The 16548-nt window shown below is 53.1% G+C and overlaps 1 protein-coding gene across 2 annotated transcripts in view; it reads left to right on the plus strand.

Annotated features, from left to right (window-relative positions):
• The first annotated feature begins 4805 nt into the window (after window positions 1-4805).
• Window positions 4806-16548, plus strand: part of LMX1A (LIM homeobox transcription factor 1 alpha) — a 153940-nt gene continuing 142197 nt past the window's right edge. Inside the window, exons 1-3 of one of the 2 annotated variants that reach the window (XM_047704848.1) lie at window positions 4806-4979; window positions 5668-5837; window positions 8090-8276. In XM_047704848.1, coding sequence (XP_047560804.1) covers window positions 5762-5837; window positions 8090-8276 — 263 coding nt within the window. In that variant the 5' untranslated portion in view covers window positions 4806-4979; window positions 5668-5761. The remainder of the gene's footprint in view (window positions 4980-5667; window positions 5838-8089; window positions 8277-16548) is intronic. The other variant, XM_047704847.1, reaches the window with a different exon arrangement.

Genomic DNA, 16548 nt, shown 5'->3' on the forward strand with positions numbered 1-16548 from the left:
TCTGTGTGACCTCTAAGTGCCCTCCAATGCCACCCTCCCAGCCTCTCTGGGGCATAGAGATGCCTCAATTACCCAGCAACAAGTGTCATGGCTCAGCACAAGGACTGTGTCTGAATGCTGGTGTCACTCCTGTGGGCTCCTGAGAACACGGCAAAGCCCAGACGATTTTCCGTCAGAAGCTCTAACTGCCCGATCCCTAGGAGGCTAGATGGGGACGTAAAGGATGTTCAAGCATTAAGTGAACCAGAGGGATTATTAGAGTTTTCGTAGCCATTTCTTCTGTTAACTCTTAAAGACTGTTTCATTCTTTTCCCTGTCCAGATAGGACGCTGGTGTTGGGCTGATTTAAGTTTGAACAGTTCCTAAATGTTACAGCTGGGATTTGAACTCAGGCCTCCGTGTTTCCAGCACCAGGCCTGCTCTTTCTGGTACACCTGGTTATGCCGTGGAATAGACTAAAATTTAAGGACACTTTCTGTTGAGTTAACAAATACTTGCTGGGGCTCTGGTGAAAGCGTAGGGCTGGGCGCAGGAGAGACCGATGAGCCGGCCATGGAGCCCTCTTGGAGTGCACAGTCCCAACGGCGAGGTGGAGTGGGCCATGCAGATGATTCCAGACCAGATCCAAAGAATGTGGTGCTGTAAATGGTGCCTTTGTTAGCTCACCGCCTCCCCCCCATTCCGGTAGTGGGTTTGGGATGCCCCCTTTCACCCCCAGAAGCTCCCAGTGGTGCTTCAGCTCCTTTGAGAGATCCGAATGGGAGTGCGGGACCAGGGGATTCCTGGGGCAGATTTCTGAGGTCAGGAGAGTTCACTGCTCCAGCGCCCCCCACCACACTGGTCTTGGTCTCTGGCCGCCCCTCCAGAGCACGGCCTTCTCTGTCGAGGCAGTAACGTGTCTGCTTTTTTTCCTCTCGCTGGAAACGCACTTTGACATTTTTTAACAAATAACACAATTTTCCCTTTATGTTTCCCTTAATAAAACACAGAAATGAGAGCAAGAAAAGGAAAGTAAAAAAACATGTTCCTGTCATCTCCACTCTGTAGCAGGATGTCCTCCCTCCCTGGCTGTCTCCCTCACACCATGCGAGGGCCTGGGCCTACCCATTCCTCTCTCCTCGACTCAAATCTCAGCCACAGTCGTTCATGAGTCTGGTGGTGGTGCTTCTGTGTTCTCTGCCATAGAAAGGGTGACCCAACGGCCGGTCTGCTTGTCTTCCAGAATCTTCCACAGATGGTTACTTGACAAAGGACAGGTGATGGCAGAGAACTGAAAGAGGACCAGGGCCTCCTCCCAGGTGAAGGGGTCCTGGCAGGTTACAAGGTCCCTGCACACCCTCTTGATGCCCCATCTTCATTGTCGCTCCTTATTCATTACCCTGGCCTATCTTCCTCCAATGGTGGCAGCTTCCAGACCAGCCTGGCCAGGGCCCTCCATATCTTCCTCAGAGTGAAGTACGAGGCTTCAGACACAGTCCCTGGATCTCTTGGAATCTGCTTCAAGTTGCAGGATTCCTGATGTTTGGAATAGCTGCCTATCTCTTAACAGGGATAAATGTTAAGTTTCCACACTTGGGGCCAAACACCAATTGTACAATTGCAATTCGGGGAGATGTGGCCTCCCAGTGGCCCATGGGGAAAAGGACAGAGGGGGTTTTGGTCGTCACACACACAGGATGAGTCAGCAGCAGCTGCTGAAAATGCTAACCCCAAACCAGGTCATGTTGATGGGTGTTTTATGGCCAGAGAGAGCCCCGGGTCTCTGGACACGGTCACTGGAAAGCTGCACCAGGTCCAGGGGGCATGATTTAGGAGGGACAGAGAAACACTGGAGCAGGTTCAGAAACAAAGGGAGCAGAACAGAGAGGGCAGCTCTGCCCACATCTGACAGATCTTGGAAGTAGGGTTTGACATTTCCAATGGCCAGCCCTGAGCAGTCAGCGGACCAGATGTGACCACGCTAGGGAAATGAATTTTGACCCAACATAAACTTAACACTTGGACCAGATGAGCTTCAAGGTCACTTCCATCTCTAGAAGTCAGTCATTCAGAGTGTCTCTTCTAAAGCCTGTTTACCTCACTTCCACAAACTCTCAGAAAAGAGTATTTCTGATAAAAGGGAGACTATGGCTTCTCCTTCATAAAAAGCTTCAGGACCTCTTCAGTCATTAAGAAGGTGAAATCCTATCATTTGAGTCTAAAATGAAAAACCATGTGTCCTGATGGGGAGAATCTTTCACAGTTGGACAGATATCTGTCTGCCTACCCACGACGTCACTGGGCTGGCTCAGGCCAAAGTGAAGTGATACTGGGGGAGAAGCGGGGTTCATGATCCCCAATTCATCGAGAGAGGGAAGATAAAGCATAAAAGAGAGAACCCTGGATACACAAGGCGTATTTGGAATGGTTGGGACACATCCCTTAGCCACATCAGCGTCTACACTGGACCAAGTCTGCAGAGTGAATGATGAGGAGCTGCTGGTTCTGCTGCCAACGCTGCCCCATTGCTTCCCAGACCGCAGACCGGGGAGGCCTTTGGGGCCACCTAGTGAGTATAGCACCTTCGTTGTGGACAGGAAGTACAGTTGCACAGAAAGGCGAACTTGGCCCGCCTGACTCAGTGGCAGAGCTGGCCATGAAAGTCCTTGGATTCCTGCCCCTGGGAGGTTTCACCTTTTCTAGAGTGTCGCCTCCCCCCCCACCCTAGTGAGCACAACGCTCACCCCGTGGTTAAGTAAGTGGCATATGTTAATCACATATATGTGCCTGGCTCTGCACTAAGGACCCCAGGGCGTACAATGTGATTATGAGACACAGTCCCCATCATGAAGGTGCCCAAGAGCCAGCTGGGAGAAAGGCGGCCCTACCCAAGACTTGTGAGCGATCTCTGCTAATCAGGCTACCTTCCAAATGCAAAGACACTTTGAGGGATTTGCGTCCCAGATCAGATGAGGACCTACCCACTTCCAGGGTGTTCTCTAAAAGGAATATCCTTACCAGTAGTTGCACATAGTTCATAAATTCAAGACCTTCAGTGAAACCAAAACTCTGTTGGGCATTTAAAAATATTCCTTATGCTTGTATTTGCTCGTCTCCATGTTTTGCTTGCCTGACTTCTATTTTATATGTTATCCTAGGAATACTTTCATAATTCATATCCCCCCCCACACACACACACTCTTCCTGGGGTGGCAGAAAGGACAAAGGACAGGTGTCAGGGGACATGCCACTAACCATCTGGGCAACATCAGAGAAATCTCCCAGCCCTGCTAAGCCCCAAAGATTCATCTGAAACAATGGATAAAATTATTTGTTCTGCCTACCTCACAGGTTTGTTGTAAAGATCAAGCAAAAATCATGTATGTGAAAGTATCTTGGAAAGTATAAAGCAGCATTCAGATGTAAAGTATTAAACTCTTTGCCCTTTTCCCTTGTTTCCCTGAAGTCATATTCTGTGTTTGGCTTGTGGCTGCTGGCACATGGTGAGTGGGGTCAAGGCACCCCCCAGCCCCCCCCCCCCCCAGCACATTGGAGCCCGAGCTGCCAGCACTTTTTCTTTAAAAATAAGGAAGTGGTCCTGTCCTTGGAGAAAGGAACAGAAAGCGCTGGCTCTGTGGCATTGAGCCTGCCCAGGTTCACTCTGTCAAAGTGCCTGGCAACTCCAATTCAGTTCCCTACAAGTCAGGAATTGAGGGGCCCCCCAGAGAATCCCGCTGAACTGACCCTTCCCGTGGTACTCACTCTGCTCCCGTTTTCCTCACCTGTAATATTGGGATAATAATTGTCTCCACCTCACAGGGTTGCTGTAAAGATTAAATGAGTTAACTGTGTAACCAAGCCTGGCACATAATAAAATGTTCGATAAATGTTAGCCCGCGTTATGATTTATTTATTGAGTATCCGCTGGGGGCCAGGCATCGTGCTCACCTCCTGGAGTACACGGATGATTAAGACCCTGTTCCTGCTCCTGGAGGGGCTAAAGGTCGACGGCTGAAAGCTAAGGTTAGGAGATGTAGGGAGTTGACTTTGCTCCCCTAAGTATGCCCCCTTAGCTGACTCAGTGTCATTGAGGATTCAGTGTCTGGGGGTCAGATCCCACCTAGTCTCTGCTGGGAGCCCGATTCGAGCTTTGGCCGTGACTCCTACGGCCTCTGCACCCCCCATCCGTGAACCGGTTCCATCTGAACCGCTCTGCGGGTTTGGAGCCCGGCGGAATTCGGGAACTTTACGGGAGCCACGGCCGACCGAGAAGGGGACTGAAGAGCTCAGAGCTCTGGGGGGGTCCCCGCAATCAACCGCACGCCGCCAACAGCTTCCTGGCGCTTCGGACGGCGCGGGGAGGGCTGCGGTGCTGCCGTCGCCTGCGGTGGCGGAGAGCGGCCGGGGAACGCGGCGTGCGAGCGCGGCGGAGCCGGGGGCGCGGGGGTCAGGGGGCGGCCCGGCCGGCGCGCCCAGAGGGAGCCCTTGCACGTGGAGGGGAGGAAACTTTGAGTGCCTGCGAGGCGCCCGCGGCGAGCTGGGCCGCACAGCCCGGCCGGGAAAGGGAGCTCGGCGGCCGCTCCAGGGGCGCGCTCCCAGCCCGCCTCCCCGCGCACCACACCCCTTCCCTCCGCCGCGCGCCGCGCCGCGGCCCCTGTCCGCGGCGGCCGGATCCGCCCCGGCGCAGCAGGGCCCGACTCGCACCCAAGACCCCGGGCCTCCGCCCTCCCTCCCGGCCTCGCAGCAGCCCCGGCCCTCCCCGCCCCCCGAGGAGCGACGCGGCGGGCCAGGACGTCCCGAGAAGGCCGGCCGCCTGCGGCCACGTCCCGGCCCGGCCCGGGCGCGCCGAGGAGCGGAGCCAGGGGCCGGCGCTCGCTCGGGCTCCCTCCCGGACGCGCCGGCTGCAGCCTCGAGGGCCTACGCCTGTCCCGGCCGCAGCTCCCCGCGGCGCCCGGCGGCTTCCTCCTGCCCCTGCCGCGGGGAGCGAGCTCGCCCACCAGGTAAGGAGGGCTGCGCGTTCCGGGGCTCCGGCTCGGGCGGGCGCGTTTCGGAAAGTTGATTTGAAATGCATCCAAGAGTGAGCAGGGCCAGCCGCGGCTCCTCCCCGAGGCGACTTCTGCGCTCCTGCAGACGTTCCCGGCACCAGCCTAGCGGCCGGAGGACCGCCCCGCGCGCCCCCAGCAGCTCTCGGCGCCCGGGGTCGGCGAGCAGGCGGGCGCGCTCCGGCTCGCTCTCTCGGCCCGGCCTGGGCGGAGGCAGGTGAGGGACGCCCCGGGCCGGTCGGGGCGCGGGCCGTAGACTTCGCAGCCCCGCGTGCCCGAGCCCGGCCCCGCGAGGGGAACACCCACTCCTTTTATCCCGGTCTCCCCGCGTCGCTGGGTTCCCACAGAGCTGTCCCTAGGGCCCGCGTTGGTACAGGTTAGGGCGGAGTCGGGCTCGGGATGGGAAACCTGGGGCTGGGGACGGGGTGAGGGGGTGTGTGTGGCGGGGGGGTGGGCAAGAGAAGGAGAAGCGCAGTTAGGGGGCGGAGGTCTGAGTACAAAACGCGTTGACTTCAAGTGAAATCAGATCAGTCAGAGCAGTTCGCGGTGGCTCCTCTCTCTCCTCCCACCCCACGTTCCTCTTGGCTGGACTCTCCCCTCCCGGCTCATTCTGGTGACCCTGGACACTCCCTCCGTCCTTTCCCAGGAGTGTGGCGGCTGCGGGCTCCCGGTCCCAGAGGGCACGGACCCCAGAAGCATCGTTTCCTCTCCTCTGCAGGTCCTCCCGGCCCGGTCCCAACATGCTGGACGGCCTGAAGATGGAGGAGAACTTCCAAAGCGCCATCGAGACTTCGGCGTCCTTCTCCTCGCTGCTGGGTAAGTGTTCAGGCCGTGCTCCCCAGGCGCACCCTCCTTCCAGCAGACCCCAGTTCTGCAGCCCAGCCCACCGGGACCCGTTCGGCAGTAAGGGAGCCAGCGCCCTGCGTACTGCACTCGGTTGAGCCCACGCTCCGTCTGTCCGTCAGTCCCTGTGGGTCCTTCCTAACCCAAGCCGACAAGCCGCCCCAGGTCTCACGCGCCGGGCACCGAATTCCCCAAAGCCGCGAGGGGCGGGCGAGATTGCTCGCGGGGTCTGAGCGGCAAGTGATTAAAAATACTCGGGGCTGGATTTTTAATCACGGAGTTGATCGACATCTCGTAAATGCCGCCGGCTTCTCGGCGGCCTAGGGGCGAGCATAAGAAACCCAAGGCGCCCAAGTTCGAAGCGGCTTCTCGTCCCCACCAACTCCAGCCGCAATCTCAGCCTCGGGCACGGCCGAAGGGCTTTTCCGGGCCGGTGGGCAGCGCAGCGCGGGGATTAGCCCGCACCGCAGGGCCCTCGCTTCGGTTTTAATTAACTGGAGCGGGACTTCGAGGCCGGCGGGTTCCCCTCAGCCTCCCCAATCCCTTTGCAGCGACCACGGAGGAGCCGCTAGCCAAGGGCCTCGAAAGGGTGTCCTTTCGCCTGGGGCTCGCTCATCTGAGGCCGAGGATTCTCAACTCCACCTGCCACCCCGAATACTTTGGTGCTTTTCAGTTGTGGGCAGCGGGTGCTTTAATATTTTAGCGGGGGAGATTTTCGTTTTGTCATTTAAACCTCTTGCCTCTTTCGGTCCTTCGGAACCGCTAGAGTAGGGTGAAGGCGATCCAGTAGGCTGGAGAAACCATAGCCGGAGAGGAATTCCCCCCTGCTCCCCAGATGAAACGAAATCACGCACACTGCGTTCCCCCCTTTCAACCCCTATTTGGGAAACTTCTCGACTCCGTGCAGCGTCGGAAGAGCGCGGGGGGCCAGAGCTGGCATTGCCCTGGCACGGAGCGCACGCGACCTTGTGGCTACGGCAGGCGTCGCGGCCCGCAGTGTGCGCTCTGCGCGGCTCCGGGCGACTCCCAATGCCCGGGTCCTGGCCCTGAACGCCGAGACAGGGCAGAACAGAGAATCTTACTATTAAGAACTGTCTCGCTACTTTTCTTAGCCCTCCCTGTGTGCCCCAAGGCGACTGGCCCCACTCAGGAGCTGGTGACAGGATCCCCCAAGGGAAAAAGCGACAGGAGTGTAGCAAGGAAGTGGGGGAAGGATCAGGCCCTTTGGGACACCACGCGCAAGAGTATTGTTATCAGGGGACAAGGCCTTCTTTAAATAGCTGTGAAATGTGCCGACAAAGGCAGCCAAGCGTTCCCACATCCTAAAAAAAGGGCATCCTCCCCGCCAGCAAAATAAAGGAGCAAAACAGACAAAGTCCAAGGGGTAAGGTAGAGAGCATTCCCTGTTTGCGTGGAGTGGGTTTGGGGTGGGTGTTGCTCGAACGCGCGGTAGCTGAGCGTGCGGGATTCCGGGAATTCCCGCCGCATCTCCGCGCCGCGCTTTTCTTTTTTACCCCTCTTATTTTGATGCTCCTTAATTATGTATATGTCTACATACATATATACACATAATATTAAACGTGTAAACCCACCCGCAACTTGTACTCCAGCCAAGGTACAGCACTTTGGCGTGCATTGCTTTGAACAATACCGAGTTTGCCTGGAGCGAGATGGTATTTTTCTGTACGTCTGAAACTTTTTAGGAGAAAAATAAAAATTTCAAAGTTTTCCCTCAAAAATACAACAGAATCGCGTTATAGCAAAAGAAACAAAACAAAACAAAACAAAACGAGTGCCCCCAAATTCTTTTTATAGACTCACGGTTTTCCTAACAGTCAAAAGAGACAAGCGCAGTGAGTGACTTAAGGCTTACATGATAAATCCCGGAGCGCAGATTTATTTGTCGTCTGATTTTACTAGTTGTGCGCACGTTTGCGCGAATACCTGGGTAGGTTTGATAATTAAGTCCCCTTGTTACTGATTTCCGTCCCCTCCCCCGGTAGAATTTAAACCTTCCCGTAGAGTTGCTGTTTGTTAGAAACAACACCTGGTTTGATTCTTCTCCGTTCTCTAAAGCTCGGTTTGGTTGATGAGCCGAGGGCTTCCCGGGGTGGGGGCCGCGGGGGAAATCCGCGGGCGGGGAGTGATCGGAGCGGGTCTCGGCCGGGTTTGGCCGGGATGCTGGGCCGGCGCGATTGACTTGAGAACGTCTATTGCTGCTGTAGGCAGAGCGGTGAGCCCCAAGTCTGTCTGCGAGGGCTGTCAACGGGTCATCTCGGACAGGTTTCTGCTGCGGCTCAACGACAGCTTCTGGCATGAGCAGTGCGTGCAGTGCGCCTCCTGCAAAGAGCCCCTGGAGACCACCTGCTTCTACCGGGACAAGAAGCTCTACTGCAAGTATGACTACGAGAAGTAAGTGATCGCGTCTCCGGAGCGCACCCCGCTACCCCAAAAAGGGCACCAGCAAGCGCGGGAGACTCGGTCCTCTTTTACCCCCATCCGCTTCGGGAAGGCGCGGAGGCACCCTCTAGCCCAGAAACGCACGAGGCCGATTCACCGCCAGGTTGTTGCGGGTTGCCCTCCCCCGGGGCCGCGGAGACCGGCGCGGGGTGCGCTGCCACCGCCCGGGTCGCAGGGGCGCAAGCGCCGGCTCCCTCCGCCGTGTGCTCCCGGGTGCGCAGTCCCCCCGGGCTCCTGTCCTCCCACCGCGCGCTTCCCGGAGGACACACCTGTGTGAGGACTTCGACCCCCGTCCTGCCGGCTGGGTCCCGGTTCTCCCCTTCCCTGGGGTGCCCCGCGGGCTGCCAGTGGCTCACATCTGCGCGCGGGGTTCCCGCTCCGTCTCAGCCACGTGTCTGCGCCACCAAGGCGCTCCGAGCGGGCCGCCAGCTTTCTGCTCCCGCGGCTTCCGTCCCCTGTGCGCGGTGCCCGTGCGGCTTTGTCCCCCGGCGTCGCGATAGACTGGGCCCAGAAACGGCGCGGCTGCCCCTCCGAGCTCCGCGCACCCTGTTTGCCTTTTCTCTCACAGTCCGCGACCCCTGTCCCGTTTCTAGAAACCCCTGGGGCGCAGGGGCCGGCTCTGAGGCTCCCTCCTGCACCGCACACTTCCGCACCCCACCCCGAATTCCCGCGTGGGTGTGTCGTGCAGCCTTGCACGGGGTTCACTTCTCTCCTGCCGACCTGACCGTGCGGGTGTGTTTGGAGAACTAGGCGGCAGGTATTTAAGAAAGTAGATTATTTGGAACCTAGGTTTCTGTAATGCCTAAAGCCTGGACGCAGCCGGGAGTGGGAGTTAGAGGGATTTCCTGGTTCTCGCCAGGCAGGCCCGGAGCTGCTTAGTGGGTCCATGGAGAGGGACCTGCTTTTCCCTGTCCAAACGGCTAGTCAGTGGGGACACTGACTTCCCAAAGCTGTGCATGGTACTAAAGGAGAGAAAAGCGGCTGAAACGCAGGCCTCGTTTTTTGCACACTCGGGTTCGTGTGTGTGGCCCAGTGGACATGCGCGCCCGCGCAGGAGAATTCGGCATTTGTTACTGGTGAATAAGAGACAACTGTGCGTGAGGATAATCAAGGGCGGGGTGGTGCGCAGGAAAAGCTGTTCCTATCACGTTATTGAAAACACAGACAAGGGGTGTGTGCAGCTCTCCATGTAACCACAACAACAACAACAACAACAACACTGAGAGAGAACAGAAATATCTTCCTTCCAGTGTTGCCTGGGCTGTGAGGTTTACTGAAGACTGGCAAAGCTTTTATACCCAGTGACCACACACACACACACACACACAATTTTTTTTTTTTTCTGCATCCCGGGGCTGCTTTGCCATCCTCTGCTTGACTTTAACCCTCGTGCGGAAGGGGTACCAGGCATTTTGAAAAGATCACTTTACATTTTTAGCACTAAAAGGAATACATGTTCTGTTTGGGAAGTGTTGGTAGATACAGAAATGAATAAAGAAACGAAAACACAAGGCCACTTTGCAAAGTGGTAATTATGGTTAACATTTTTTAAAGAAGACATGCCCGTATCTGTTCTTGGTTGTCTGTCTGTTGCCACAGTGTCTGAGGGAAAAGTGCAATTTTTAGGCATTAAGCAGATTTTGCCCACAGAACTTCAAGTATCACCTCTGCATAAAGCTTCGGGTTGTCTCTCCCCCCATCCCATCCCCTCCCCATTTTGCTTTTCATCTGAAGGTTTTGGGATTATGTAGACCCAACTTTATCTTTCTGCTTATAGATTACCGAAATGTCCACATCCTTCAGGCACAACACTAGCGAATTCAAAAGTATTGGAGCTTAGGAAAGGATTTGGGTTGTGAATTTCTATTCTGTTTGTTAAAAAAAAAAAAATCACGAATCAAAGAAGGCTTAAGGGTCAACACAGCTGTCTGGCCAGTCAGATCTTCTTTAAGGAAGTCAGGCTGTGTCAAGAGGGGAAGAAACAGTTGTTGTAAAGTACTTAACACAACAATGACCCTCCGTCTCAGCCCCCCAGGTTTGGCTCGGGTTTTTGCTTATTAGGAGCCCACTAAGGTCAGTTCTCCTCGATCACAGCTATTTCTGCAGAGGGAAAATTGCAGGGATCAACTTGCCAGCTGTTGGCCAGAACCAAGAAGGTTTTGTAAAGAGGAGTGTGAGCCGCATTGTTCGGGGAGGTGTTGCTGTTACAACGAGGGATTTTCATTTTAATTTTAACATCTATTTCGGAAACACAAGTCCAAAATGGTAGTTGCTCATGCTCCTTTAGCTCATGGCACCCTGTCGGCACAGGTCTGCGCCCAACCCCTCCGTTTTTTGTTTTGTTTTGTTTTGAAGTTTCTCCTCTGTTCCCCATCCCAACCTCAATCTTTTCCCAACAAAATGGGGTTTTAATATAGCTGATCATCTTCCGGACATCGACATGCGTGGTGGTTGCTGTGGTTGTTTGTTTCAAAATTAGGCTCCAGACAAATCCCTTCTTTCAGCGGCTGTTATCATCAAGCTGCTCTGCACGAGGCAGGGAGGGGGCTGGGTGAGGAGAGGCTCTGAGACCGAGTCCCAGCTGCCCTCAGGGGGCTTGCCGCCCAGCCCCTTTGCCTTCTGCATTGTCCCAGCTATCAGGGATTTCTCAGCAGCCTCCTCTAAGCGCAGGAATGGGTATCGCCTGGGAGTCCTCGGGAATGACCGGATCGCTGTCGTCTAGAGGGACCTTTTCAGTTGCTGATACCAGGAGCCAGTCACAGAGAGCAATTTTTTCCCTCTTGCACGCATCAATTATTTAAAAATAATTTTGACCTTTTGGGTGGATCTTTTTAAAGTCTGAGGCCCACCCAAGGAAAAGAGCCGGAGGTGAGGTGGTGGGACTGTTGGGGATGAATGAGGAAGCCTGTGGTGAAGACAGATGCAGGTCAGGCACACTTGGCTCTCCTGATTCGCCGAGTTTAAAGGCTGTTCCTACATGTCGGCATGAAAGGACGTACAGCTAAGTTGCAGTCTTGGGGAAGGTCAGGAACGCAGTATGAACAAAGAGAGTTCATTGTATTTGTTTTAGCCATTTGTAGGTGCTTTTCTGGCTGTGGGCGGTTTTGCATTTGAATTATTAGCTGCCTGTCCCTGGTGTCAGGTGACCAGCGAAACAGTCCAAATCCTACTCTATCAGCTAGTGGTGACACCTCCTTGGTGTCAAACACCAAATTTGTCTAATTTTAAAAAAATGGAATGGACACTGGCATCTGAGACACAGCCATTCATTTCAGACTTCGGGATGTTTTGTTAAATATTTGTCTCATACACTATGACACCCTTAGGAGCCATTTATCTTCTGATCATCCAAAACAAATAAGCACTTAAGGCCAGAGCTCCGAACAGTGATTTATGAGTGTCCGCAGAAATTAAGAGCTGGAGGTGATCTTTTTTGAGCATGACAGGTCATCAAAGTAAAATCACTAGTTAGGTGGGATGATACGTTTCTAGAATTGCTGAAGCTGTACCCAGGGATTTAAAACAGGAAGGAGCTATAGGTATGGATATTTGGAAACTGGATTCCCCTGTTTTCAGTGTGCCTGAAAGTTAGCAGACGACCCAGATATTTTCCAGCCCAGGGGGCTTCTATTTATGTAACTGTTGTTCCTGATTTCACGGAGTCCTCTGTGATCTGGGTAGTTTGGAGTTTTCCCTGAATTTGTTCCAAACAAATACTGTAGTTGGACTTCAGTTGGAGACAGACAAGGCTGCTGAATAATGGGAATGTGGTAATACAATAGATAATTAAGCTTTCTGGAAAGGATCCCACATTTAAATCAAGTTTTTATTGTTTCTTTCATGTGCCTCACAGCTCGGTGCGTCAGCCGGGGCCCTCTCCTCTCACAGACGAAGTTTATCATGGTCCCTTAGATTGTTCTGGACATCCTAGGAGCAGAGTGGAATAGCGTTGCTGTCATCGGGGCTGTTCTCATAACATCGCAACTCCCCACATGTCAGCAAATCCCAGGCCTTGGGAGACCTTGCCTCAGAGGGCCGTCCGTGTTTTCTCCCCTTTCTCTTGGAGCAGACCAATTTTCCAAAGACAGGGACTAAAACGGGGGCAAAGCGGATAGCACATTCAGAACTTTCTCTGTCTTGCCTTCGCCCTGCTGATTGGCAGGCAGCCCTTCAGAGAAAATGGCCTGGGTAATCTCTCTTAGGACCAGTGATGGACTAAATTCTGCATTTTTATCAAGGTAGTGTAGGATGTGTGTGCGTGTGTGCGTGTGTGTGTGTGTGTGTGTGTGTGTGTGTAGGGAGAAGAATTAGTTTGGTTTTATTACTGTGACATTACTCGCAGATCAAAACTGGGCATGCAGTTACTCCTAGAAGGGAGCCCACAGATGAAATTACAGAGGCGGTTGTAGATTTTTGCTGTATTTCATCTTGGCCCCACTCCTGGCATAATAAAATGTAAGGAATATAAAAATCAGACACAGCTAGGTAATAAATTGATGTCTGCATTAGATTGCGGGGGGGGGGGGGTAGCTCGGGATCCGCCCCGTCCACGGGCCGGTGGCTGGGTGTTGGTACAGGCCGAGTAATCTCTTTTTTTAGTTGGAGGGTGATTGGAAACAGTCCTTGCTCGGAGGTGTTTTCTCTTTTTATATGGATTGGTCCCTGGGTAGGACTTCCTTGGAATCTAAGACTTAAAATCTTGAAATAAAATTAGACAGCCCGAGTAGATATTAATAGTATTCTGGGAATTGTGTACGAACATTGTGGGATTCTTTTGATCCCTGCATAAGTGGAGCACATTATAAAAAGTTCTTTATCCAGTCCAGTTGTACATACGACAGAGTCTTGGGACTTTGGTCATCCCCCGAGCTAAGGAGTTGCTTTTGCTTTCTGATTTCAGTGACAGGAGCTCTTCTCAAAGTTCATAGCTTGTCCTGCCTTTCGGTTTCATTTTTCTCATTTATAACTTTTGTATTTGCCAAAATACTGTTACCGGTTTTACAGCGGCCTCGTTGTCATTGCTTTCTAATTCTGGAAAAGAGTTTTTTGGAGGTCATGAGCAGGTAATCTTCCTCTAATGAGAACAACTCCGTTTCCTAAATTATCAGCTCATTCTTCTTGACGGTGGGAGAAATTGTGGGTCATAGCATTTCGGAGCAAGACAAGAGGCAAGGACTTAAAATACTCGTTATATTATCAGAAATTTAGTAAAGCCTCTTCGAGTCAACGCCCGTACAGCACATTATTGATGAATCCCATCATGTTCAAAATAACCCATACGGAATCCTGCTCCCTTGAGTGTGGAACACAGTTGTACAACACTTGGGCGGGGGGACGATGCGGGGGATGTGCAACCTCGTGGAAAGATTTAAAAATAATTTCTGCCGTAACTGTGAACCTTTAGCCCTATTTGAGGGCTTTTCAATTTTTTTTTTTTTTTTAAACATCTTTCTGATGTGGATTTTTCAATGTCCTTTCCTATCTTCAGAGGGGAGTTCTTGGTAAGCCATTTGTGGGCTGAGATCTAGGACTGGGGGACCCCGGGGGTGGTGTGCCTCTCTCAGCCTCTGCACAGAACAGCAGGGTCCCTGTCCTGGAGGGCCCTGTCCTCTTTCCAGCAGGCCTAAGGCTGCCCCCTAGGAACACTGTGTTTTTCTGAAAGTCCCTTAGTGACGTGTGGGACAATATTGTAGCCAGTACCTGTGTAGCTTTGCTGTGGGCAAGTTGGTGATTTTAGGGGCAAAATGAAGAAAGGTTTCCGAAGGAAATAATTTTAGGGGACAAGGGACTCGAGGCCCTTCTCTCCTGTGTGCCCTGTTTTACTGGAAGCTACAGGAAAACCGGCTGGGGATTTCCATTGTCTCCGTAGTTCTTGGTTAGCAAGACGTGGGACGTTTTCGTCAATTTATCGCAACTAGAACTAGTTATGTTATAGCTGACCACTGTCAGCAGCCGCTTTGGGGCTCTTTGTCACGTTTTCGAAGACACGCGGCCACCCGCCTTCCTGAAACGAAGGCAACACCTTCCAAATGTCAAATTGTTATTTTAGTCAAGCCCAATTATCTGTCTTTATATTTTTAACCAAGACGAAATTAATAAAATTGCTACGGGCCCTGGCATTAATTAGCAGTAGGATTAGAGCTGTACGGGGTAAAAAGGAGGTGTAAACACTGTCCTCTTGCTACATGTTTGTTTTCACACTACTGAAAATAAATAAAATGAGACTTAGGATGGGGATTAAGTTTCTTTTGGCATTATACAGCAGATTGGACTGGAATGTGGCAGAAACACGCCAGCGTTAGCAAAGAAAGACCTTATGGAAGGAACAAAACAGCGGGCCTCGGTCGGTTCCCACCTTGTGTGTAGACCTGGTCCCATCACAGATAGCCCCAGCTGCATAGTCAAAAAAAAAAAAAAGGACCTTTGAAACCTGCCTCTGGGCTGTTCTTCTCCACTGGCAAACCGAGGCAGCTGAGTCCTCTGTGGAGCCTGTCACCGGCCGCCAGGTTGGGATTAGCCAGAATGGAAGGAAGCCTTTGCCAGGTTCCCCGTTAGTGTGCCATAATGTCACAGCAACTAAAAATACAAAATGGCCTGAAACTCCATGGAGGAGTCTGGTGTCTCCCAGCCTTGCCAGCTTCCAGTTTGGGCATCCCAGTTTTAGACAACAGTACAGATGTCCGGCCTTTCTGACTCCCATGTCGCCCCACCCTATTAGACTGGTGTTTGATCATTAGTGTCCCATAATGGACCAGCCCTGATGGAGGTCTGGCCATGGCGGGTCGGCCTACCGTGCCTGACAGGCCCAGTTAAACTCTGGGCGTATAACAGATATCTTCAGCATCTCACCTTGCTGGGAATGGACCACATGCTCTATCTGGGGCTCACATCTGGCCCCGGCTGTTCTGCCTCCCCCTCACTCCCCCTCACTTCCCTATGCCCTGTGGAATTCTAGTAACTTGACTCTCACCAGCATCAGATCTTACTTAAATACCATCTCATCAGCTGCCTCATTCCCCCCCCAGGCCATCCTTGTGGACCCTGAGTCCTCTTTTGGTTTGCTTACGTGGAGGAAACTAGGAAACTAATTAGTCTTCTGGATGCAAAGGTCAGAGTCCTGTCCCATGGCCACCCAGTTACCGCTCAGCTCAGTCGCTGGCAAGGGGCACACCCCTCCGGTTTGCGCTATCCCGACCCTTGCTCTTTGGGTGACCGTCGAGGGACGCCTGCATGTCTTCTGAGTGTGCTGGGTACCTCTGTGGATGCCACCTTATGTCCTGCTACTCTAGATGGATTTTTTTTTTTTCGAGGTGTGTGTGTCAGAGAAGCCCCTGAGTCTGATGCTGTCCCCAGTAAACCGGAAGGAGTAATTTGGTGAAAAACCTGACTGGGATCCTGATGGGATGTGAATACCCCATTCATTCTCAACTTCTTGCTGCTTCCCTGGACATGGCCCTTCTCCGGGCGGGAAGAACCCTCCCTCCTTCATCTCTGGAGCACGGGGTTCTGTGGCTGCAGTGAGGAGGGGTCTTTCTGGCCGCTTCCTCTCTCCGGTTCTGGTTCTGTCCAGGCCGCCTCAGCTACACCAGGGCCCCGCCTTGGCTCACCGTTCTGGTGCCCCCTTCCTATAGAGCCTCAGGAACCTTTAAAAGGATTTTTGAAAACAAAACAAAACAAAACACCCCCTCCTGAACTCCAGATTAGCCTCTTAAGCTCATTAAAGTTCCTTTAAATACCAAAATGTTGGGCTCCTGGGGATGATCCCCCCCCCAAACCATATTTTCATTCTTAACATTGTTGTCATTCACTGAGCAGCAGATTAAGGCAGCTCCCTCTGGGCCCAGAAACAGTCCCCTCTCTCTCTGCAGGAGGGTCCAAATATGTCTTTGTTCTAGCACTCCAGTAGCCTGAACCTAAGTAGGAGCCAATGCCAGATTGGCCTGGGGCCCCTGGCTCTATGCTGGAGAAGAAGTTGATGTCTTTGGGGGGTAAGGTGGGGCCCAGAGCAGGGAATGGGCAGTTGGGTGGTGAAGATATGGCGTGTGTGGTTTTCAGGAGCTTGGTGGCCTCTGGGCTCTTTTGCAGTCCCAGGGGAGAACCAGGATGGATGAAGGCTCCAGTGGACTGGATTTAAAGGACCGTCCTTGTCCTGGAGAATGGGAGCCCTCTTTCTGGGACCCAGCAGAAATGCCAGAGCCCGGTGTCTGTTCTTCCCCCAGGCAGT

This window comes from Lutra lutra, chromosome 15, assembly GCF_902655055.1.
Source record: "Lutra lutra chromosome 15, mLutLut1.2, whole genome shotgun sequence".
Taxonomy (NCBI): Eukaryota; Metazoa; Chordata; class Mammalia; order Carnivora; family Mustelidae; genus Lutra; species Lutra lutra.